The sequence below is a fragment of the Bufo bufo genome, chromosome 5, assembly GCF_905171765.1.
Source record: "Bufo bufo chromosome 5, aBufBuf1.1, whole genome shotgun sequence".
NCBI lineage: Eukaryota > Metazoa > Chordata > Amphibia > Anura > Bufonidae > Bufo > Bufo bufo.
This window is the reverse complement of record NC_053393.1, coordinates 279686911-279712955: the sequence shown is the minus strand read 5'-3', so window position 1 is coordinate 279712955 and position 26045 is coordinate 279686911. Positions and strand designations below refer to the sequence as shown.

Below are 26045 nucleotides of genomic sequence, written 5' to 3'. Positions count from 1 at the left end.
AAATGCCTATAATGTAATTGTTACTTGTCAAGCAATGGTGTAAATTGGAGTATATTAGAGAAGCAGGTAAATCAGTATCTATTTATTTTAATGGGCACCATGAGGATGTTGTGTACCACTTGTTTTTTCAATGTGAAAGTGCTCAGCACTATATATTGTTTGATTATTATTCATCAGCTATGGCCACCGGTACCACATGATCTAACCTGTCAGATGAATGCTGTAAATAACAAAAAATAAAAACAGTGCCATAACAGCTATTTCTTGTTATCTTGCCTCACAAAAAGTGTAATATAGAGCAACCAAAAATCATATGTACCCTAAACTAGTACCAAAAAAACTTCCACCCTATCCCGTAGTTTCTAAAATTGGGTCACTTTTTTGGAGTTTCTACTCTAGGGGTGCATCAGGGGGGCTTCAAATGGGACATGGTGTAAAAAAAACAAAACAGTCCAGCAAAATCTGCCTTCCAAAAACCGTATGGCATTCCTTTCCTTCTGCACCCTGCCGTGTGCCCGTACAGCAGTTTACGACCACATATGGGGTGTTTCTGTAAACTACAGAATCTGGGCAATAAATATTGAGTTTTGTTTGGCTGTTAACCCTTGCTTTGTTACTGGAAAAAAGGGATTAAAGTGGAAAATGTGCCAAAAAATTGAAATTCTGAAATTTCATCTCCATTTGCCAATAACTCTTGTGGAACACCTAAAGGGTTAACGATGTTTGTTAAATTAGTTTTGAATACCTTGAGGGGTGTCGTTTCATAGATGGGGTACATTTATGGAGTTTATACTCTAGGGTTGCATCAGGGGGGCTTCAAATGGGACATGGTGTAAAAAAAAACATTCCAGCAAAATCTGCCTTCCAAAAACCGTATGGCATTCCTTTCCTTCTGCGCCCTGCCGTGTGCCCGTACAGTAGTTTACAACCACATATGGGGTGTTTCTGTAAACTACAGAATCAGGGCCATAAATGTTGATTTTTGTTTGGCTGTTAACCCTTGCTTTGTAAAAGTAAAAAAAATATTAAAATGGAAAATCTGCCAAAAAAGTGAAATTCTGAAATTGTATCTCTATTTTCCATAAATTCTTGTGGAATACCTAAAGGGTTAACGATGTTTGTAAAAATCAGTTTTGAATACCTTGAGGGGTGTAGTTTCTTAGATGGGGTCACTTTTATGGAGTTTCTACAGTCGTGGCCAAAAGTTTTGAGAATGACACAAATATTAGTTTTCACAAAGTTTGCTGCTAAACTGCTTTTAGATCTTTGTTTCAGTTGTTTCTGTGATGTAGTGAAATATAATTACACACACTTCATAGGTTTCAAAGGCTTTTATCGACAATTACATGACATTTATGCAAAGAGTCAGTATTTGCAGAGTTGGCCCTTCTTTTTCAGGACCTCTGCAATTCGACTGGGCATGCTCTCAATCAACTTCTGGGTCAATTCCTGACTGATAGCAACCCATTCTTTCATAATCACTTCTTGGAGTTTGTCAGAATTAGTGGGTTTTTGTTTGTCCACCCGCCTCTTCAGGATTGACCACAAGTTCTCAATGGGATTAAGATCTGGGGAGTTTCCAGGCCATGGACCCAAAATGTCAACGTTTTGGTCCCTGAGCCACTTAGTTAGCACTTTTGCCTTATGGCACGGTGCTCAATCGTGCTGGAAAATGCATTGTTCTTCACCAAACTGTTGTTGGATTGTTGGAAAAAGTTGCTGTTGGAGGGTGTTTTGGTACCATTCTTTATTCATGGCTGTGTTTTTGGGCAAAATTGTGAGTGAGCCCACTCCCTTGGATGAGAAGCAACCCCACACATGAATGGTCTCAGGATGCTTTACTGTTGGCATGACACAGGACTAATGGTAGCGCTTACCTTTTCTTCTCCGGACAAGCCTTTTTCCAGATGCCCCAAACAATCGGAAAGAGGCTTCATCGGAGAATATGACTTTGCCCCAGTCCTCAGCAGTCCATTCACCATACTTTCTGCAGAAGATCAATCTGTCCCTGATGTTTTTTTTGGAGAGAAGTGGCTTCTTTGCTGCCCTTCTTGACACCAGGCCATCTTCCAAAAGTCTTCGCCTCACTGTGCATGCAGATGCGCTCACACCTGCCTGCTGCCATTCCTGAGCAAGCTCTCCACTGGTGGCACTCCGATCCCGCAGCTGAATCCTCTTTAGGAGATGATCCTGGCGCTTGCTGGACTTTCTTGGATGCCCTGAAGCCTTCTTAACAAGAATTGAACCTCTTTCATTGAAGTTCTTGATGATCCTATAAATTGTTGATTGAGGTGCAATCTTAGTAGCCACAATATCCTTGCCTGTGAAGCCATTTTTATGCAACGCAATGATGGCTGCATGCGTTTCTTTGCAGGCCAGCATGGTTAACAATGGAAGAACAATGATTTCAAGCATCACCCATGTCAAGTCTGCCATTTTAACCCAATCAGCCTGACATAATGATCTCCAGCCTTGTGCTCATCAACATTCTCACCTGAGTTAACAAGACGATTACTGAAATGATCTCAGCAGGTCCCTTAATGACAGCAATGAAATGCAGTGGAAAGTTTTTTTGGGGATTAAGTTAATTTTCATGGCAAAGAAGGACTATGCAATTCATCTGATCACTCTTCATAACATTCTGGAGTATATGCAAATTGCTATTATAAAAACTTAACCACCTCCGGACCGCCTAACGCAGGATCGCGTTCCGGAGGTGGCAGCCCTGCGCACAGTCACGCATATACGCGTCATCTCGCGAGACGCGAGATTTCCTGTGAACGCGCGCACACAGGCGCGCGCGCTCACAGGAACGGAAGGTAAGAGAGTTGATCTCCAGCCTGCCAGCGGCGATCGTTCGCTGGCAGGCTGGAGATGTGTTTTTTTTAACCCCTAACAGGTATATTAGACGCTGTTTTTATAACAGCGTCTAATATACCTGCTACCTGGTCCTCTGGTGGTCCCCTTTGTTTGGATCGACCACCAGAGGACACAGGTAGCTCAGTAAAGTAGCACCAAGCACCACTACACTACACTACACCCCCCCCCCCGTCACTTATTAACCCCTTATTAGTCCCTGATCACCCCTAATCACCCCTGATCACCCCATATAGACTCCCTGATCACCCCCCTGTCATTGATTACCCCCCTGTCATTGATCAACCCCCTGTAAAGCTCCATTCAGACGTCCGCATGATTTTTACGGATCCACTGATAGATGGATCGGATCCGCAAAACGCATCCGGACGTCTGAATGAAGCCTTACAGGGGCGTGATCAATGACTGTGGTGATCACCCCATATAGACTCCCTGATCACCCCCCTGTCATTGATTACCCCCCTGTCATTGATTACCCCCCTGTAAAGCTCCATTCAGACGTCCGCATGATTTTTACGGATCCACTGATAGATGGATCGGATCCGCAAAACGCATCCGGACGTCTGAATGAAGCCTTACAGGGGCATGATCAATGACTGTGGTGATCACCCCATATAGACTCCCTGATCACCCCCCTGTAAAGCTCCATTCAGATGTCCGCATGATTTTTACGGATGCACTGATACATGGATCGGATCCGCAAAACGCATCCGGTCGTCTGAATGAAGCCTTACAGGGGCATGATCAATGACTGTGGTGATCACCCCCCTGTCATTGATTACCCCCCTGTAAAGCTCCATTCAGATGTCCGCATGATTTTTACGGATGCACTGATAGATGGATCGGATCCGCAAAACGCATCCGGACGTCTGAATGAAGCCTTACAGGGGCGTGATCAATGACTGTGGTGATCACCCCATATAGACTCCCTGATCACCCCCCTGTCATTGATTACCCCCCTGTAAAGCTCCATTCAGACGTCCGCATGATTTTTACGGATGCACTGATAGATGGATCGGATCCGCAAAACGCATCCGGACGTCTGAATGAAGCCTTACAGGGGCGTGATCAATGACTGTGGTGATCACCCCATATAGACTCCCTGATCACCCCCCTGTCATTGATTACCCCCCTGTCATTGATTACCCCCCTGTAAAGCTCCATTCAGATGTCCGCATGATTTTTACGGATGCACTGATAGATGGATCGGATCCGCAAAACGCATCCGGACGTCTGAATGAAGCCTTACACGGGCGTGATCAATGACTGTGGTTATCACCCCATATAGACTCCCTGATCACCCCCCTGTCATTGATCACCCCCCTGTCATTGATCACCCCCCTGTCATTGATCAACCCCCCTGTCATTGATCAACCCCCCTGTCATTGATCACCCCTCTGTAAGGCTCCATTCAGATATTTTTTTGGCCCAAGTTAGCGGAATTTTTTTTTTTTTTTTTCTTACAAAGTCTCATATTCCACTAACTTGTGTCAAAAAATAAAATCTCACATGAACTCACCATACCCCTCACGGAATCCAAATGCGTAAAATTTTTTAGACATTTATATTCCAGACTTCTTCTCACGCTTTAGGGCCCCTAGAATGCCAGGGCAGTATAAATACCCCACATGTGACCCCATTTCGGAAAGAAGACACCCCCAGGTATTCCGTGAGGGGCATATTGAGTCCATGAAAGATTGAAATTTTTGTCCCAAGTTAGCGGAACGGGAGACTTTGTGAGAAAAAAATAAAAAATATCAATTTCCGCTAACTTGTGCCAAAAAAAAAAAATTTCTATGAACTCGCCATGCCCCTCATTGAATACCTTGGGGTGTCTTCTTTCCAAAATGGGGTCACATGTGGGGTATTTATACTGCCCTGGCATTCTAGGGGCCCCAAAGCGTGAGAAGAAGTCTGGTATCCAAATGTCTAAAAATGCCCTCCTAAAAGGAATTTGGGCACCTTTGCCCACCTAGGCTGCAAAAAAGTGTCACACATGTGGTATCTCCGTATTCAGGAGACGTTGGGGAATGTGTTTTGGGGTGTCATTTTACATATACCCATGCTGGGTGAGAGAAATATCTTGGTCAAATGCCAACTTTGTATAAAAAAATGGGAAAAGTTGTCTTTTGCCAAGATATTTCTCTCACCCAGCATGGGTATATGTAAAATGACACCCCAAAACACATTCCCCAACTTCTCCTGAATACGGCGATACCACATGTGTGACACTTTTTTGCAGCCTAGGTGGGCAAAGGGGCCCATATTCCAAAGAGCACCTTTAGGATTTCACAGGTCATTTACCTACTTACCACACATTAGGGCCCCTGGAAAATGCCAGGGCAGTATAACTACCCCACAAGTGACCCCATTTTGGAAAGAAGACACCCCAAGGTATTCCGTGAGGGGCATGGCGAGTTCCTAGAATTTTTTATTTTTTGTCACAAGTTAGTGGAAAATGCTTATTTTTTTTTTTTTTTTCATACAAAGTCTCATATTCCACTAACTTGTGACAAAAAATAAAAAGTTCCATGAACTCACTATGCCCATCAGCGAATACCTTGGGGTCTCTTCTTTCCAAAATGGGGTCACTTGTGGGGTAGTTATACTGCCCTGGCATTCTAGGGGCCCAAATGTGTGGTAAGGAGTTTGAAATCAAATTCTGTAAAAAATGACCTTTGAAATCCGAAAGGTGCTCTTTTGAATATGGGCCCCTTTGCCCACCTAGGCTGCAAAAAAGTGTCACACATCTGGTATCTCCGTAATCGGGAGAAGTTGGGGAATGTGTTTTGGGGTGTCATTTTACATATACCCATGCTGGGTGAGAGAAATATCTTGGCAAAAGACAACTTTTCCCATTTTTTTATACAAAGTTGGCATTTGACCAAGATATTTATCTCACCCAGCATGGGTATATGTAAAAAGACACCCCAAAACACATTCCTCAACTTCTCCTGAGTACGGAGATACCAGATGTGTGACACTTTTTTGCAGCCTAGGGGGGCAAAGGGGCCCACATTCCAAAGAGCACCTTTCGGATTTCACAGGTCATTTACCTACTTACCACACATTTGGGCCCCTAGAATGCCAGGGCAGTATAACTACCCCACAAGTGACCCCATTTTGGAAAGAAGAGACCCCAAGGTATTCGCTGATGGGCATAGTGAGTTCATGGAAGTTTTTATTTTTTGTCACAAGTTTGTGGAATATGAGACTTTGTATGAAAAAAAAAAAAAAAAAAAAAAAAATCATCATTTTCCACTAACTTGTGACAAAAAATAAAAAATTCTAGGAACTCGCCATGCCCCTCACGGAATACCTTGGGGTGTCTTCTTTCCAAAATGGGGTCACTTGTGGGGTAGTTATACTGCCCTGGTATTCTAGGGGCCCAAATGTGTGGTAAGGAGTTTGAAATCAAATTCAGGAAAAAATGAGGAGTGAAATCCGAAAGGTGCTCTTTGGAATATGGGCCCCTTTGCCCACCTAGGCTGCAAAAAAGCGTCACACATCTGGTATCCCCGTACTCAGGAGAAGTTGAGGAATGTGTTTTTGGGGTGTCTTTTTACATATACCCATACTGGGTGAGATAAATATCTTGGTCAAATGACAACTTTGTATAAAAAAATGGGAAAAGTTGTCTTTTGCCAAGATATTTCTCTCACCCAGCATGGGTATATATAAAATGACACCCCAAAACACATTCCCCACCTTCTCCTGAGTACGGAGATACCAGATGTGTGACACTTTTTTGCAGCCTAGGTGGGCAAAGGGGCCCATATTCCAAAGAGCACCTTTCGGATTTCACAGGTCATTTTTTACTGAATTTGATTTCAAACTCCTTACCACACATTTGGGCCCCTAGAATGCCAGGGCAGTATAACTACCCCACAAGTGACCCCATTTTGGAAAGAAGAGACCCCAAGGTATTCGCTGATGGGCATAGTGAGTTCATAGAACTTTTTATTTTTTGTCACAAGTTAGTGGAATATGAGACTTTGTAAGAAAAAAAAAAAAAAAAAAAAAAATCATCATTTTCCGCTAACTTGTGACAAAAAATAAAAAGTTCTATGAACTCACTATGCCCATCAGCGAATACCTTAGGGTGTGTACTTTCAGAAATGGGGTCATTTGTGGGGTGTTTGTACTGTCTGGCCATTGTAGAACCTCAGGAAACATGACAGGTGCTCAGAAAGTCAGAGCGGCTTCAAAAAGCGGAAATTCACATTTTTGTACCATAGTTTGTAAACGCTATAACTTTTACCCAAACCATTTTTTTTTTACCCAAACATTTTTTTTTTATCAAAGACATGTAGAACTATAAATTTAGAGCAAAATTTCTATATGGATCTCGTTTTTTTTGCAAAATTTTACAACTGAAAGTGAAAAATGTCATTTTTTTGCAAAAAAATCGTTAAATTTCGATTAATAACAAAAAAAGTAAAAATGTCAGCAGCAATGAAATACCACCAAATGAAAGCTCTATTAGTGAGAAGAAAAGGAGGTAAAATTCATTTGGGTGGTAAGTTGCATGACCGAGCAATAAACGGTGAAAGTAGTGTAGGTCAGAAGTGTAAAAAGTGGCCTGGTCTTTCAGGGTGTTTAAGCACTGGGGGCTGAGGTGGTTAAGCAGCAACTTTTCCAATTTCCAATATTTATGTAGTTCTCAAAACTTTTGGCCACGACTGTACTCTAGGGTTGCATCAGGGGGGCTTCAAATGGGAAATGGTGTAAAAAAAAAACAGTCCAGCAAAATCTGCCTTCCAAAAACCGTATGGCATTCCTTTCCTTCTGCGCCCTGCCGTGTGCCCGTTCAGTAGTTTACAACCACATATGGGGTGTTTCTGTAAACTACAGAATCAGGGCCATAAATATTGAGTGTTCTTTGGCTGTTAACCCTTGCTTTGTAAAAGTAAAAAAAATATTAAAATGGAAAATCTGCCTAAAAAGTGAAATTTTTAAATTGTATCTCTATTTTCCATTAATTCTTGTGGAACACCTAAAGGGTTAACGACGTTTGTAAAATCAGTTTTGAATACATTGAGGGGTGTAGTTTCTTAGGTGGGGTCACTTTTATGGAGTTTCTACTCTAGGGGTGCATCAGGGGGGCTTTAAATGGGACATGGTGTAAAAAAAAACAGTCCAGCAAAACCTGCCTTCCAAAAACCGTATGGCATTGCTTTCCTTCTGCGCCCTGCTGTGTGCCCGTACAGCGGTTTACGACCACATATGGGGTGTTTCTGTAAACGACAGAATCAGGGCCATAAATATTGAGTTTGGTTTGGCTGTTAACCCTTGCTTTGTGACTGAAAAAAAATTATTAAAATGGAAAATCTGCCAAAAAAGTGAAATTTTGAAATTGTATCTCTATTTTCCATTAATTCTTGTGGAACACCTAAAGGGTTAACAAAGTTTGTAAAATCAGTTTTGAATACCTTGAGGGGTGTAGTTTCTAGAATGGGGTCATTTTTGGGTAATTTCAATTATGTAAGCCTCGCAAAGTGACTTCAGACCTGAACTGGTCCCTAAAAATTGGGTTTTTGAAAATTTCAGAAAATTTTCAAGATTTGCTTCTAAATTTCTAAGCCTTGTAACATCACCAAAAAATAAAATATTCCCAAAATGATCCAAACATGAAGTAGACATATGGGGAATGTAAAGTAATAACTATTTTTGGAGCTATTACTATGTATTATAGAAGTAGAGAAATTGAAACTTGGAAATTTGCTCTTTTTTAAAAATTTTTGCTAAATTTGGTATTTTTTGATCAATAAAAATGAATTTTTTTACTTCATTTTACCAGTGTCATGAAGTACAATATGTGACGAAAAAACAATCTCAGAATGGCTTGGATTAGTCAAAGCGTTTTAAAGTTATCACCACTTAAAGTGACACTGGTCAGATTTGCAAAAAATGGCCTGGTCCTTAAGGTGAAATAAGGCTATGTCCGTAAGGAGTTAAAGACTCGCTGGCAGTCGCGCTGGGATCAGTTCCACCAGGAACGAGTCCAGGCCATGGGGAAAAGTGGCGATGGAGGCGTCCGAAAGAAGCCCTATATTTATACCCGGCAGTTGGGTTTTTTAAAACCAGTGCTGGACCTTAGGCCGTGAGTATAAAATGTATAGATTATTTTTAATGTTATCTCAGAAATGTCCCCAAATATATTTGTAGTGGCTTATTTTTGGTAAAATAGTTCTCATTTTACCAGTAATGTTTTATAGCCTAGTATACAACTAGGACTGAAGTGCACAAGCCAGGTACATGTTGTTATAATATCTTGTGGGAATATACTGGCCTTGTCACCATAATGATCTCTAAAGAATTCCAGCTACCATTTTTTTTATCCTGATATGACCTGCACAAATGGCTGACATTATAAACAGGTGAGGATAGCGATAAGGGACAATCATCTGTGCAGGTCCATTTTACATAATAAGGATCTCCGAACGCCTTTTCATATTGATTAGCTATCCTGATAATCAATATGTGACACGTCTACTGGACCCATGTCATCCAGTGTGGTTTGTGAAATGTGGTTTATATGTTCATACAATGTATATACACTGCTCAAAAAAATAAAGGGAACACAAAAATAACACACCCTTGATCTGAATTAATTGAATATTCTTCTGAAATACTTTGTTCTTTACATAGTTGAATGTGCTGACAACAAAATCACCCAAAAATAAAAAAATGGAAATCTAATTTTTTAACCCATGGAGGTCTTGATTTGGAGTCACACTCAAAGTTAAAGTGGAAAAACACACTACAGGCTGATCCAACTTTGATGTAATGTCCTTAAAACAAGTCAAAATGAGGCTCAGTAGTGTGTGTGGCCTCCACGTGCCTGTATGACCTCCCTACAACGCCTGTGCATGCTCCTGATGAGGTGGCGGACGGTCTCCGCCCAGACCTGGACTAAAGCATCTGCCAACTCCTGGACAGTCTGTGGTGCAACGTGATGTTGGTGGATAGAGCGAGACATGATGTCCCAGATTTGCTCAATTGGATTCAGGTCTGGGGAACGGGCGGGCCAGTCCATAGCATCAATGCCTTCGTCTTGCAGGAACTGCTGACACTCTCCAGCCACATGAGGTCTAGCATTGTCTTGCATTAGGAGGAACCCAGGGCCAACCGCACCAGCATATGGTCTCACAAGGGGTCTGAGGTTCTCATCTCGGTACCTAATGGCAGTCAGGCTACCTCTGGCGAGCACATGGAGGGCTGTGCGGCCCTCCAAAGAAATGCCACCCCACACCATTACTGACCCAATGCCAAACCGGTAATGCTGGAGGATGTTTTGGTCACTTTTGAATGCTGGCGGTGCTTTCACTCTAGTGGTAGCATGAGACGGAGTCTACAACCCACACAAGTGGCTCAGGTAGTGCAGCTTATCCAGGATGGCACATCAATGGGAGCTGTGGCAAGAAGGTTTGCTGTGTCTGTCAGCGTAGTGTCCAGAGCAAGGAGGCGCTACCAGGAGACAGGCCAGTACATCAGGAGACGTGGAGGAGGCCGTAGGAGGGCAACAACCCAGCAGCAGGACCGCTACCTCCGCCTTTGTGCAAGGAGGAACAGGAGGAGCACTACCAGAGCCCTGCAAAATGACCTCCAGCAGGCCACAAATGTGCATGTGTCTCCACGACGTGCATGTGTCTCCAGAATGTTCTCCACGACGTCTCCAGACTCTGTCACGTCTGTCACATGTGCTCAGTGTGAACCTGCTTTCATCTGTGAAGAGCACAGGGCGCCAGTGTTGGCGTTCTTTGGCAAATGCCAAACGTCCTGCACGGTGTTGGGCTGTAAGCACAACCCCCACCTGTGGACGTCGTACCCTCATATCACCCTCATGGAGTCTGTTTCTGACCGTTTGAGCAGACACATGCACATTTGTGGCCTGCTGGAGGTCATTTTGCAGGGCTCTGGCAGTGCTCCTCCTGTTCCTCCTTGCACAAAGGCGGAGGTAGCGGTCCTGCTGCTGGGTTGTTGCCCTCCAACGACCTCCTCCACGTCTCCTGATCTACTGGCCTGTCTCCTGGTAGTGCCTCCTTGCTCTGGACACTACGCTGACAGACACAGCAAACCTTCTTGCCACAGCTCCCATTGATGTGCCATCCTGGATAAGCTGCACTACCTGAGCCACTTGTGTGGGTTGTAGACTCCGTCTCATGCTACCACTAGAGTGAAAGCACCGCCAGCATTCAAAAGTGACGAAAACATCAGCCAGGAAGCATAGGAACTGAGAAGTGGTCTGTGGTCACCACCTGTAGAACCACTCCTTTATTGGGGGTGTCTTGCTAATTGCCTATAATTTCCACCTGTTGTCTATCCCATTTGCACAACAGCATGTGAAATTGATTGTCACTCAGTGATGCTTCCTAAGTGGACAGTTTGATTTCACAGAAGTGTGATTGACTTGGAGTTACATTGTGTTGTTTAAGTGTTCCCTTTATTTTTCTTGAGCAGTGTGTATATATATATACCAATGTTATTTACATTACTCTCTCATTCCACAGCACCGCTGACAGCCTGGAAGAGTAGAGGGCCATGAGTCGACCACCAGTGAGGAGGAGCGTGTGGCTGCTCCCCAGGATTCCCCTTCTCTGGCAACTATCGCAACAGTTGGATCCCACAGAGAGGGAGAAGTCCTCTGCTGTGGAGGTTGGGGCTGAGGTTCAGTCGAGCCCTGAACCTTTATTAACCGCCTCCGGACCGCCTAACGCAGGATCGCGTTCCGGAGGCGGCTGTATCAGCCGCCTCCGGCTGATACAGCGAGACGCGATATTTCCTGTGAACGCGTGCACACAGGCGCGCGCGTTCACAGGAACTGCAGGTAAGCGAGTGGATCTACAGCCTGCCAGCGGCGATCGTTCGCTTGCAGGCTGTAGATGCGATTTTTTTAACCCCTAACAGGTATATTAGACGCTGTTTTGATAGCAGCGTCTAATATGCCTGCTACCTGGTCCTCTGGTGGTCCCTTTTGCTTGGATCGACCACCAGAGGACACAGGCCGCTCTGTAATAAGTAGCACTACACTACACCCCCCCTGTCACTTATTAACCCCTGTTTACCCCATATAGACTCCCTGATCACCCCCCTGTCATTGATCACCATTCCATGGATCGGATCCGCAAAACACATACGGACGTCTGAATGGAGCCTTACAGGTGATCAATGACAGGTTGGTGATCACCCCATATAGACTCCCTGATCACCCCCTTGTCATTGATCACCCCCCTGTAAGGCTCCATTCAGACATTTTTTCTTTGGCACAAGTTAGCGGAAATTGTTTTTTTTTTTTTTTTTTCTTACGAAGTCTCATATTCCACTAACTTGAGACAAATAATAAAATCTCACATGAACTCACCATACCCCTCACGGAAAACAAATGCGTACATTTTTTTAGACATTTATATTCCAGACTTCTTCTCACGCTTTAGGGCCCCTAAAATGCCAGGGCAGTATAAATACCCCACATGTGACCCCATTTCGGAAAGAAGACACCCCAAGGTATCGGCTGAGGGGCATATTGAGTCCATGAAAGATTGAACTTTTTGTCCCAAGTTAGCGGAAAGGGAGACTTTGTGAGAAAAATATATATATCAATTTCCGCTAACTTGTGCCAAAAAAAAAAAACTTCTATGAACTCGCCATGCCCCTCATTGAATACCTTGGGGTGTCTTCTTTCCAAAATGGGGTCACATGTGGGGTATTTATACTGCCCTGGCATTTTAGGGGCCCTAAAGTGTGAGAAGAAGTCTGGGATCCAAATGTCTAAAAATGCCCTCCTAAAAGGAATTTGGGCCCCTTTGCGCATCTAGGCTGCAAAAAAGTGTCACACATCTGGTATCGCCGTACTCAGGAGAAGTTTGGCAATGTGTTTTGAGGTGTCTTTTTACATATACCCATGCTGGGTGAGATAAATATCTCGGTCAAATGCCAACTTTGTATAAAACAAATTGGAAAAGTTGTCTTTTAGAGAGATATTTCTCTCACCCAGCATGGGTATATGTAAAAAGACACCCTAAAACACATTGCCCTACTTCTCCTGAGTACGGCGATACCACATGTGTGACACTTTTTTGCAGACTAGGTGGGCAAAAGGGCCCACATTCCAAAGAGCACCTTTAGGATTTCACAGGACATTTTTTACACATTTTTATTTCAAACTACTTCTCACGCATTAGGGCCCCTAAAATGCCAGGGCAGTATAACTACCCCACAAGTGACCCCATTTTGGAAAGAAGACACCCCAAGGTATTCCGTGAGGGGCATGGCGAGTTCATATTTTTTTTTATTTTTGTCACAAGTTAGTGGAATATGAGACTTTGTAAGGAAAAAAAAATAAAAAATCATCATTTTCCGCTAACTTGTGACAAAAAATAAAAAGTTCTATGAACTCACTATGCCCATCAGCGAATACCTTAGGGTGTCTACTCTTCGAAATGTGGTCATTTGTGGGGTGTTTTTACTGTCTGGGCATTGTAGAACCTAAGGAAACATGACAGGTGCTCAGAAAGTCAGAGCTGCTTCAAAAAGCGGAAATTCACATTTTTGTACCATAGTTTGTAAACGCTATAACTTTTACCCAAACCATTTTTTTTATACCCAAACATTTTTTTTTTATTAAAGACATGTAGAACAATAAATTTAGAGAAAATTTTAAATAGAAATGTAGTTTAAAAAAAAAAATGTACAACTGAAAGTGAAAAATTTCATTTTTTTGCAAAAATTTCGGTATATTTCGATTAATAACAAAAAAAGTAAAAATGTCAGCAGCAATGAAATACCACTAAATGAAAGCTCTATTAGTGAGAAGAAAAGGAGGTAAAATTTATTTGGGTGGTAAGTTGCATGACCGAGCAATAAACCGTGAAAGTAGTGTAGTGCAGAATTGTAAAAAGTGGTCTGGTCATTAAGGGTGTTTAAGCTAGGGGAGCTGAGGTGGTTAAGGAGACCAGCACGGTGGAGAAGGGTCGCACCACAGTCTCCCGAACCTGCCTTAAATCCTCGAGCCATTGTAGAAAGTCAGGTGCTCAAGTATTTAAGGCAGAAAAGGGCTAAGGGCAAAGAAGAGCGAATGCTCAGTGGCCTAGCGCCACTTATCGAACCATTGTCTGCCGAAAAGCAAGACATTTTTGTTTCGGTAATGGCTACTGTAGCCAACATTTTAAAAAGCCCTATGGACCCAGATGAGCTAGTGCGGGCCGTCCATAATGTCCATTGTCGTGCTTTAACAATAAGCAGTGGCACACCAGCCCAACCTGGGCCCAGTATGTTTTACCAGCAGCCCATCCAACCATTATATTCCCAGCCCCTATTTTCGCAAGAACCAGATTTTGGCCCTCGCCCCCCTTGTCCTGTACCAAGGATGAGATACCCACCACCCCCTAATGTGGCTGGCCCTAGCACACAGGGCCCTTTTATGCGGGAATTAACCTAACTTTAATTTGTATGTTATGTCTTATTATGTTTTTTATTTACCTGGGAAATGTTTATTCTAAATATAAACAAAGAATCCAAAAATCTCTAGCCTTTTATTTGCAAACCATCAACATTTTTAAGGTATACAACATTAGGCTACTTTCACACTTGCGTTTGGAGCGGATCCGTCTGGTATCTGCACAGACGGATCCGCTCCTATAATGCAAACGCTTGCATCCGTTCAGAACGGATCCGTTTGCATTACCATGAACAAAAAAAAAAAAAATATTTTTTTTTTTTGTTCATGATAATGCAAACGGATCCGTTTTGACTTTACATTGAAAGTCAATGGGGGACGGATCCGTTTGAAGATTGAGCCATACTGTGTCAACTTCAAACGGATCCGTCCCCATTGACTTACATTGTAAGTCTGGACGTATCCGTTTGCCTCCGCACGGCCAGGCGGAGACCCGAACGCTGCAAGCTGCGTTCAGGTGTCCGCCTGCTGAGCGGAGCTGAGGCTGAACGCTGCCAGACTGATGCTTTCTGAGCGGATCCGCCTCCACTCAGAATGCATTAGGGCTGGGCGGATGCGTTCGGGGCCGCTTGTGAGAGCCTTCAAACGGAGCTCACAAGCGAACACCCGAACGCAGGTGTGAAAATAGCCTTACATGTATTATTTATATCACTACACTCCAACGTCATACACATCTTTTTATTGGTGAATCATTACAAATCGGGCTGGCAATATACGTAAAGTCAACGCTGCTCAACCTTCCGCCATCCAGCTGTATAAAAATTACAACTCCAAGCATGCCCTAAGAGCTCTAGAATATCAACCCAGACTGGGAATTGTAGTTTGTATACAGTTGCAGTGACACAGGATGGCCAGACCAGCTTAACCCCCAAAAAACATATTCAACATCTATTCGAAACATGTATGTGCTTGAATAATCTCCGAATCCGGGACCTTGGACAGCATCTTGAAGTCTTCTGCATGCCTATGGAAAAACAACAAGTTTGGAATAAGTATTGCAACATATGGGTGCATATGCAATCATAACATAGGTCCGATTTAGTTATGGTTTTTACGAGGTATTAGAGGGTTGTTGTAGACAATCAAATATAAGATTTCTGTAGTCATGAAAATGGCCTAATTTACCAATTTCGACTATACTAATGTTATTTGACAATTTATACAATATAACCCCAACCCACAAGCCCACGTCAAGGGTCCTCTTTGTCTTGTGAGTCCCTACACTATCAACATATAACCCCACCACCAAAAAAAAATAATAATAGGAAAATAAAGTTACTAGGATCACCAGAGTCCAGATTAATTTACACTCTGCCATGAACTACGCCCATCTGCCACGGCACTGCTCCCTCAGGACTTGAAAAATATTCTTCATAGAGAGCCCGAACTGCATGGGCTGCAGTTCCAGGTCGTCTGTGAAGGGTTTGGTCCAATCCTCCTGATGAAGAAGATGTACCAGATTCCAATTCATCAACTTCTGAGGGACCATCATTAATCCTGACAAAGTTATGCAGGATCACACACGCTTGAATAACCCGAGTGGCATTCTCCGGTGCCATCTGTAAGGATGACAGGAATACTCTCCACTTCTGTGTGAGTATTCCAAATGCACACTCAACATACCGGTGGGCTCTACTCAGCCGATAGTTGAAGATACGTCTGCTGTCATCCAGGTTGCATCTGGGGAAGGGTCGCATGACATGTGGTGCCAAAGCAAACCCTTCATCAGCCACAATTACAAATGGAGCCGGTGGTCCCGCAGAACTCGGCAGCAATCTGGGCTCTAGTAGAGCAAGCTGCTTGGCTTGAAGTCTCTCACACATTCTGGAAGCACTGAAAATGCGCGTATCTGCAGTGCTCCCATATGCCCTAATATCCACAATTATAAACTTGTAATTACTGTCAGCCAAGGCCATTAGCACGACAGAGAAATACTGTTTATAATTGTAGTACAGGGACCCTGAGTGAGGCGGCTTCTTAACACGAATGTGTTTGCCATCCAGTGCCCCAATGCAGTTTGGAAACTGCGCATCACCATAAAAACCCTCAGCAATTCGGATCCAATCCAATCCTCAGCCTTGGGCACTGGCATCACCGCTTGCCTGAGTCGCTGCCAAATCACATCACATGTTTGACGAACTATCATAGAAATCGTCGAGACTCCCAGCAGGAACTCAAAATGCAGATATACAAATGAATTCCCTGTTGCCAAAAATCTTTAAAAAAAAGAAAGAAAGATTAGATACATTAACAACCACCATTTACAACTAATCTAACCAAAGAAGTAGTTGGTCACCCGCTCTGTAAATATGTATAGGTGCTCGACGTCTAGCCTGAATCACCCAGTCAGATAAAATGGAAAATAGAAAAATAGTAGTGTAGACGTGCACTCTATATCTACATGTGTGTGTCTCCTGATATAGAGTGCCCGTCTACACTACTATTTCTCTATTTTCCATTTTACACTTTGGCGCGACACTATGACACATTTAACAACATGATACCATTAATAACATGTAATACTATGCACATTGTTTAACATGAACTATGCATACCTCAACGTAACGATGAGCCGTTCCTCTGGAGAAATGCAGCGCCTCATATTTGTGTCCTGGTAGGTGAGGCCAGGGCGCAGAGTCGCTAACAACAAGTCAAAGCTGTTCACAGACATACGACAATACCGATGAAATTTATCAGGATGCTGTCGCAGATCCATGTACAGCGTGTGGAAATGACCCTTCCTGTGCCGCTGAGAGACAATAGGGTGAACCCACTGCCTCCTCCTCCTCGGTTCCACGTTCTGCATAGTTGGCTGCGGTTCGAAGTCCCGAGAAAGCAGCCAGCACAAGAGAACCAGTTCCTCCTCCGTCATGATACAGCAGAAAATTGTAGCCAGAAGCCAATGTCTGCCAAACACAGGATTCCAAATACGCTCTCAATTCTGAAACAAGCTGATGAAAATGGAGTCACAACTATCACATGACCAAGTTAAATAGGGGGAGTGAAAAAAGGATGTGGCCTAAACTGATGATGTCAAACCTTTTATATTCCGTTTCTGATCCGCAAAAAACTGATTGTAAACTGAAACCATACGGCTATTTTTTGCCGACATACGGAACGGAAACACAATGGAACTCAAAAACAGAACAACGGATCCGTGAAAAACGGACTGCAAAAAAACTATAAAAGCCATACGTTCGTGTGAACTAGGCCTTCCTCTGAGTACACCCAGATTTATGAAGGAAAAGACTCCCACATTGAACCCCCAGAATGCCCCCGTGTCCTATGTGTTAGTGGAAAAATACTATGGGACTTAATTTACCCACTGCTTGATCAGGGTTACCACCTTTATGTGGCTAACTTCTATACAAGTGTTGCACTGTTTAAGTCCCTAAATTCAGAGCTACTCTAACATGCGGCACAGTATGCAAAAATCGGAGAGGCCTCCCTAGATCCCTGGCAGGGCAACCACTCAGAGGGCGACATAAGGGCTCTCCTCCATGAGAACATCTTGGCGATTAAAGGGAATCTGTCACCTGCTTTTAGCATTTTAAGCTGTCACCATTGCCATGTTCACTAAAGTACCTTATTTCCTGCAGTCTTCTTACTTTATTTAGTTTTGTCATTTTGATAAAAAAAAAGCCCTTTTTATGATATGCTAATAAAGCTCCAAAGTGCCCAGGCGCCGACAGGAAGGAGGACGGGGCATTTCTAGAAGGTAGAAGATGACGTGGGGAGGGGGCGGAACTGTTTGCCGGGGCTGTGGGAGGTTATTTCAGGATCAGGAGGCGTTCTTGGGATTCAAATTAAGGCGGGCTGGGCACTGCAGGGGGGCGTCACTGGGCACCAGAGAGGAAAAAAAACGCCCCTCTGGGCACCTTGGAGCTTCATTAGCATATCATAAAAAGGGCTTTTTTTATCAAAATGACAAAACGAAATAAAGTTAGAAGACGACTGCAGGAAATAAGGCACTTTAGTGAACATGGCAATGGTGACAGCTTAAAATGCTAAAAGCAGGTGACAGATTCCCTTTAAGGACAAGAAGGATGTCCTTTTACTGACTACTACACTACTACACTGCCCCTGTACAAGGTACCACTACCTCCAAACCAGACTGCATCTTAGACTCCAACAGGCACATGGGAGGGATTGATCTTTCAGATCAGGTTTCTAAACCATACAGTGCCACACGAAAAACCAAGGTGTGGTACAAAAAGCTTACCTTGCACATTGTACAGACGGCACTGTACAATGAGTACATGCTATTTCAATCTGCCGACCCACCAGGAACTTTCCTTCAATTTCAAGAGGTGGTAGTGAAGGCCCTAATTTTTCAAAATCAGGAAGTTATGGTGCTTGTATCGTACCAGGGCAACATTTCTCTGGTAAAGTCCCGCAAATGGCAAAATGGGAAGGACCCAAAACAGATGCATGGTGTGTTCCAAAAGGAGCATAAGAAAGGACAAAATTTACCACTGCGATACCACTGCGATACCTGCCCACTTCATAAACGATTGTTTCAGAGTCTTCCATACATCCATGGATTATTTTTATTTTTTCATTTATGCTCCCTGTCATTTTTGTACTTTATTGCTTTGTCATATAGTCTGCACAGCTTGTATATTCACTTTTCACCAACCACTACATATTCATTTCTGTGAAACGCCTTTTCACCCCTTAAAATGTTTGTACTGGGGTGCACTTTCCAAAATGGGGTGACGTCTTGGGGCCTTTTGTTTTACTTGTGACATGTCACCTAAAAGCAATGTCTGTAAATTCAGGACTCCTAAACCCTGCTGTGTGCCCATACAACAGGATAGGATCACACACAGGATGTTGCCATATTCAGAAGAATATGGGTAACAATTAGTGGGGTGCATTGTCTCCTGTTACCCCTTCTGAAATGGGAAAAATCTGGGCATAAAATTCTATTTAATTTTAAACGTCTAAACTTCACAGCTGTGCACTTCTAAATTATTTGACAAATGTTTTTTGCATTCTGTGAAACTCCTGTTTGCTCATAACTGCCCTTTCCACCACTTAAAATGTTCATGCGGGGGTGCAGTTTCCAAAATAGATGTCTGCCAATACTGTAAAAATTGCCAAATTAGGCCTCAAAATTCACATGGTGCTCCTGAGCCCTGTCGTATATAGAGACAACAGTTTAGGGCCACACCTAGGCAGGCCCGTCGCTAACAGACAGGCAAAACAAACAATTGCTTGGGGCCCCGAGCTGGTTGGGGCCCCGAGCTGGCCAAGCAGAGTAACTCAGAAGATCCAATGGTATAAAATATTCTAACCCCCAGTCGTTCCCATGGTGACGGGGACGCTTGCCTGGTTAGAATATACCATCGGATCTGAGTTTTTCAGTGAGATCGTAAAAAACTCAAATCCGATGGTATATTCTAACCCCCAAGCGTTCCCATGGTGACAGGGACGCTTGCCTGGGGGTTAGAATATACAGGGCCCCGACTACTTTAACTTTAATTATTGCTCATTGGCATTGCTGAGTGAGCTGTTTACTTGGATTATTTCGGATATCTCTTACTTTGTCTTAGCTCCGGACTCCGGTAATAGCAGGCAGTGCGGGGGGCGGCGCTCATTCACTGTCACTGACGTCACGCGCCTGCTCCTCCCACTAGGCGGCGCAGGCGCGTGACGTCAGTGAGTGAGCGCCGCCTGCACTGCCTGCTGTTGTTACCGGAGCAAAGACAAAGTAAGAGTCAGAGATATCCAAACAATCCTAGTAAAGAGCTCAGTAATGACTTGAGCAATGATTAAAGTAGTTACTGATTCGTTTATTAATATACTGTGCTGTGAGCGTCGGGGAGGGGGATCTGTGGATGGCACTGTAGGGGGATCTGTGGATGGCAGTGCCATCCACAGATCCCCCCTCCCCAAAACAGTGCCATCCACACAGATCTCCCCCCTAAACAGCGCCATCCACAGATCCCCCTACAGTTCCATCCACAGATCCCCCCTCCCCTAAACAGTGCCATCATGATGATCATGGCACTGTTTAGGGGAGGGGGGATCTGTGGATGGCACTGTTTAGGGGGGATCTGTGGATGGCACTGTTTAGGGGGGATCTGTGTATGGCAGTGCCATCCACAGATCCCCCTACAGTGCCATCCACAGATCCCCCTTCCCCTAAACAGTGCCATCCACACAGATCTCCCCCCTAAACAGCGCCATCCACAGATCCCCCTACAGTGCCATCCACAGATTCCCCCCTCCCCTAAACAGTGCCATCCACAGATCTCCCCCTAAACAGTGCCATCCACAGATCTCCCCCCTAAACAGTGCCATCCACAGACCCCCCCCCTCCCCTAAACAGTGCCATCATGGCACTGTTTAGGGGAGGAGGATCTGTGGATGGCACTGTTTAGGGGGGAGATCTGTGGATGGCACTGTTTAGGGGGGAGATCTGTGGATGGCACTGTTTAGGGGGGAGATCTGTGGATGGCACTGTTTAGGGGGGAGATCTGTGGATGGCACTGTTTAGGGGGAGATCTGAGCATGGCACTGTTTAGGGGGGAGATCTGTGGATGGCACTGTTCAAATTTCATGCACATTAAATGCAACAGCAGTATTTGCACTGTAAACCTCCTTTTTTATTTTATATAAAGTGTGGGTGAACTTAAACTGTATGGCTATACTGTGGTTCCTGTAGGCTTTGCGTGCGTAAGGTGTGGAGGGGGGGGGGGGGGCCTCCATGTCTATTTTGCTTGGGGCCCCCAAATTCCTTCAAACGGCCCTGCACCTAGGACAGGACACACAATACAATAATCACAATTAGAGATGAGCGAATTTCCTCTTATGAAATTCATTCACACTTCGTTTGGTGGTAAAAGGTGAATAGCGTTATGGATTCCGTTACCACGAACCATAAAGCAATTCTATGAGAGGACTCCCCTGCGTAACGGAAACGGGACGGATCCATTTGCAGTCCATAGACTTCTATTATGACAGAATAAATAACGGAATGCCTCTAAAGGCATTCCGTTATGCATTCCATCATAGAATTGAGTTATGGTCCTTGGTAACGGAATCCAGAACGCAATTCGCCTTTTACCACCAAAGGAAGTGTGAACGAATTTCAAAATATTAAATTTGCTCATCTCTAATCACAATGGCACAAATTGGGTACAACATATTGAGTTCTAAATTGGCAAATCTGTGGAAAAATTGCTATAAAATTTTTCACCTTCCACTAGACATTTGTTTCAGGGGAAAAAAACCTGGGGGGTGTAGTTTACAAAATGGGGTCACTTTGGGTGGCCTTCCAAAAGCCATATGGTGCTTCTTTCCTTTCGGATCCCTGATGTGCGCCCATACAGCAGTTTTTTTAACACATATGAGGTGTTTCTGTAAATGGAATAATCAGGGCAATGTTTACTATTATTGGCAATATTAGTTTTTCTGTGGATAGTGGTTTTTTTTTTGTTCTTACTTTTAATAGCTAAGGGTACTTTCACACTAGCGTTTTTCTTTTCCGGCGCTAAGTTCCATCCTAGGGGCTCAAATCCGGAAAAGAACTGATCAGTTTTATCCCCATGCATTCTGAATGGAGAGTCCATTCTTCAGGATTCATCAGGACGTCTTCAGTTCAGTCATTTTGACTGATCAGGCTTTTCAGAAAAACGTAGCATGCTGTATTTTTACCTCCGGCCAAAAATCCTGAACACTTTGACTGAACGCCGGATCCGGTCTTTTTCCCATTGACTTGCATTAACGCCGGATCTGGCGCTGTGTGTTCAGTCAAACCGGATCCGGCTTTTGCATGTTAAACCCGAAAAATTTGAAAAAAAAGTTAAAGTCCATAAATGGCGGATCCGTTTTTTCCAATGCATTTTTTCATTGTGATCAAAATCCTGATCAGGATTCAAATGTAATCTGTTTTCACACGTTTTTCCAGATCCGGCGGGCAGTTCCGGTGTCGGAATTGAACGCCGGATTAAAACAACGCTAGTGTGAAAGAAGCCTAAACCCATTTTAAAGGGGTTCTCCAGGAAAATATATTTGACTTCTCAGGATAGGTCATCAGTATCAAATTTGCGGGCCCCCCGCCGATCAGCTGTTAGTGTCTTTGAGCAATGCAGCCTCTTCCTAGCCAGTGACATCACTGTTCATCAGCCACATGGCCTAGTTGCTGCTCAGCCCCAATCAAGTCAATGGGCCTGAGCTGCAATACCGAAAACTGCCACTATACTATGTACTGTACGGCGCAGTCCTTGGAAAGCTGCCAGGATCTTGCATTGCTCACCAGAGCACCGGTGAGTGCTGCAGCTCCCGGAAACAGCTGATCGTTGGGGATGCCGGGACTTGGACCCCCGCTGATGTTATAATGATAACCTATCATCAGAATCAGTCATCGTTATCTTTTCCAGGATAACCCCTTTAAGTTTTATAAACAGTGGGTAAAATAAGATTGGAAATTATTAGCCTTGGGCTATAAGTTTGTTTGTTGTGCGTCTCCCTCTTTTTCCAAATTGTAAAATATAATATGCGATTAAAGCATTGATTTGCTAGGGGTTAATGCTGCTATTTTGTATCATCAGAGTGCGGACCAATAGTACATTTCATGCACCACCGTATGGCTAAATTCACAGTACACTGTCGTGTTCATGGGCCCTTTAAAACATTGCTGCATGATTGTTGCATGGTATTGTGCATTTTGATCTAGAATAAGCTATAAGTTTCTGTTCTGTTTTTCAGGTGATTTTTCTTACAACATTGTTCTATCTCCTGAGTTCCAGTGATGAGAACTACAAGCCAGTAAAATGGGTTATAAGTCTCACACCTCTCTCTCAACCCGGCCCATCTTCCAATATAATTGGACAGTCGGTAGAAGAAGCTATAAGGTAGTATAATAGGAATCCATAACTTTATCTAGTTACATCAAACAAACTCTTTATTAAATTTTCCTCTTGACAGCACCCCTGGAGAGACCGCCTCCTTCATCTCAGGATAGGAAACAGGAATCAGAACAGCTTTAAAAGAGAGACCTTCCTCTCTCTCCTCAGTTTTGTTTCCTGTCCTTAGACTCAACTATATCTGTAAAGAATAAATCAAGGCAACTGGACGTACTGTAGATTTCTTGAAAACGTTTCACTAGTTCTTCCAACGAGCTTTCTCAATTCTGAGTGACTGTACAAGAATTCTCTGGGAATAAATATGTAACTGAATCAACATCTGGTAATTATACCTGTAACGGACCGTTTCAGCAGACAAGGGGTTAAAATCCGTTTAGGCGATATGCCCCTTTCTGAGAGACAGGCACAGCTACTGCAGAACACCAACTCCCAAACTTGGATACAAAATAGCACTCCAAACTGGAACCTCACGAATAGCTGCTAGCAGACTAACAGGAATCAGCTTACACTCCTGGCAATCAGTCTCTAACAGCATACAGCGGATCCCCCCAATAACGAGACAAGGCTCAGTGTTGAGGGTCAAGCAGTGGTCTGAGGTGCTGGCACACCCAGCCTGTTTTTTATTACAGTTGTTGCAATTACAGGTCCGCCCACAGGGAGGTATAAAACAACCAAGCCCATCTGGTGTACATGCACCTAGGGGACCAGAATGAAGACTGTGACATAGGACAGATATGCAGCACTGTAGGATACACAGAGACAATACATCCCCACAATGCATCATGGTTTCCTCCTCTCTGCCCTGGAGACACCCGAGGCGTAATCCAATTATCTCTCAAGACAAAGAGAAATCACCAATACACATGTGGATATAACAGGACAGACATCACCATTTAAACACACAATGGGACAATGGCACAATAGAAACACACCCAGCATATTCCTCCCAAGCTGACAAGTTACACTTATTATAAATTGTTACAACTTTGTGAGTTTACATTGGCCATACATATAACTTACATCAATTTAAACAGTATAACTTGGGGACAAACCTATCCAAAATTCACTTGAATAGGTTCAGGGGTTTAAAAGTTAGTATGGGCCATAATCCTGAGGCAAGAGGCTGATAAACAGGCCTCTCCAAAACCCAGTGGCGAGGTTGGTTTCGCCACAATACCCAGCATGGGGTCAGAGGTGTTGATTCCATTATCCTAATTGGATTCAGTAGGTGATAAAGACTTCCCAGAAAAAGGACAGTTAATTACCAGATGTTGATTCAGTTACATATTTATTACCAGAGAATTCTTGTACAGTCACTCAGAATTGAGAAAGCTCGTTGGAAGAACGAGTGAAACATTTTCAAGAAATCTACAGTACGTCTATTTGCCTTGATTTATTCTTTACAGATATACCATGACCTGGATAAATGAGAACCTTCACAGACTTAGACTCAACTAGGAACTGCTGCTTTGAGTCTGGGCATTCGATTTCTCTTCTTACCCCACTCCGATCATCTTTCCGGCCTGGACAAGCCAGGGTCTTTTTCTGCAGGTCCAGGCATCTGTGGACTTCTGTTGGCCATACCTGTATATTTTTGTGTATGTGGATGGCGTCACTGCATACTCCTGTGTGCTGGTGACGTCACTTCTGGTTTCGTCAGAGGGAGGAATAGATCATCGCTGCAGTCCGGAAGTGGGAGCGGAGCCGGATTGCGCATGCCAGGAGAAAAACCTAGTCAGTTCACAGTCATGCCAGGGAAGAAAGAGTAAGAGGAGCAGATTACCCCAGCACTTCTTGTGCCTATTGATACTGTTATTTGGAGGGGTGGGGTTATCTTCCATGTTTAGATGTCAAAGGAGTCTTCCAGGAAGATCTCCAAATCAAAAGAGAAACTGTGCTGTCTGTAAAAGAAAGTTGCCCTCAGCTTTGGCTAAGCCTCTACATCAAGCCTGCATTAGCAAGTTAATGGAGGAGGAAGCTCTGTCCCTGATGGGAAATATTAAGCGACTGATTCGAGAAGAAGTTAAGGAGTCTGTTAGTTGCTTGCTTAAGAGTCACCCTAGTTTTTCTGCAGTTGCAATGATAGTGAGGTTTTATTTGGAGGAAGAGGGGGAATTATAGTGGAACAGATCTCCTGGGAAGCCGCTCTTTCATGCTGAAGATACTAATGCCCTTGTTAAAGCAGTTAGAGCTACTATGGAACTGGGCGAGAAAAAGTTGCCACTTCCAGGGGCTGAAAAAGTTGGAAGCTTTTTGATTTGCCCAAAAATATTCAAGCAGTTATCTTTAAAGAATGGAAGAAGCCGGTTAGGAAATTCTTTATCCCTTCCTCTGTAAAAAGAAATTCCCGTTTGATGAGTAGGTTTCTGTGGCCTGGGACAGAGCCCCTTAAAATGCTTGAATCAGTATCTGGTGTACAAATAGTTTTGGATGGAATACATCATGTCTGCACTAAAAAATCAAATCATGGGAAATAGAGATCTATAAGATGCATACCATCGTGTCCGAATCCATCCTAGCCACCACATATTCCTGAGGGTAGCCTTTCACTTAATGAAAGGATTTTCCACCTTCAGTTCTGGGCCTTTCCCTTCTGGTTGTCACAAGCACCAAGAGTATTTACAAAGATTGTAGCAGAGATGATGGCCCATGTGAGAGAAAAAGAGAGGGAGGAAGAGGTAGTCATAGTCCCCTACCTGCATGACTTTCTTCTCATTGCAGATTCAGAGCAGGATCTTCAGGGACAGATCTACTGGTTGAGAGCGATCCTAGAAAAGATGGGATGGGAGTTAAATCTAGATAAATCCTGTCTGTCCCCAAGTCAGAGCTGTAAA

General features: G+C 43.7%; 1 protein-coding gene across 6 annotated transcripts in view; it reads left to right on the top strand.

Annotated features, from left to right (window-relative positions):
* TMEM245 (transmembrane protein 245) overlaps positions 1-26045 on the top strand; it is a 946795-nt gene that overhangs the window by 600893 nt on the left and 319857 nt on the right. For all 6 annotated transcript variants that reach the window (XR_005778944.1, XM_040431820.1, XM_040431819.1 and 3 more), the window contains one exon: positions 23054-23199. Coding sequence is in view for 5 of the 6 variants with exons in the window: in XM_040431820.1 (XP_040287754.1) it covers positions 23054-23199 (146 nt within the window). In the remaining variant the exon portion in view is untranslated. The remainder of the gene's footprint in view (positions 1-23053; positions 23200-26045) is intronic.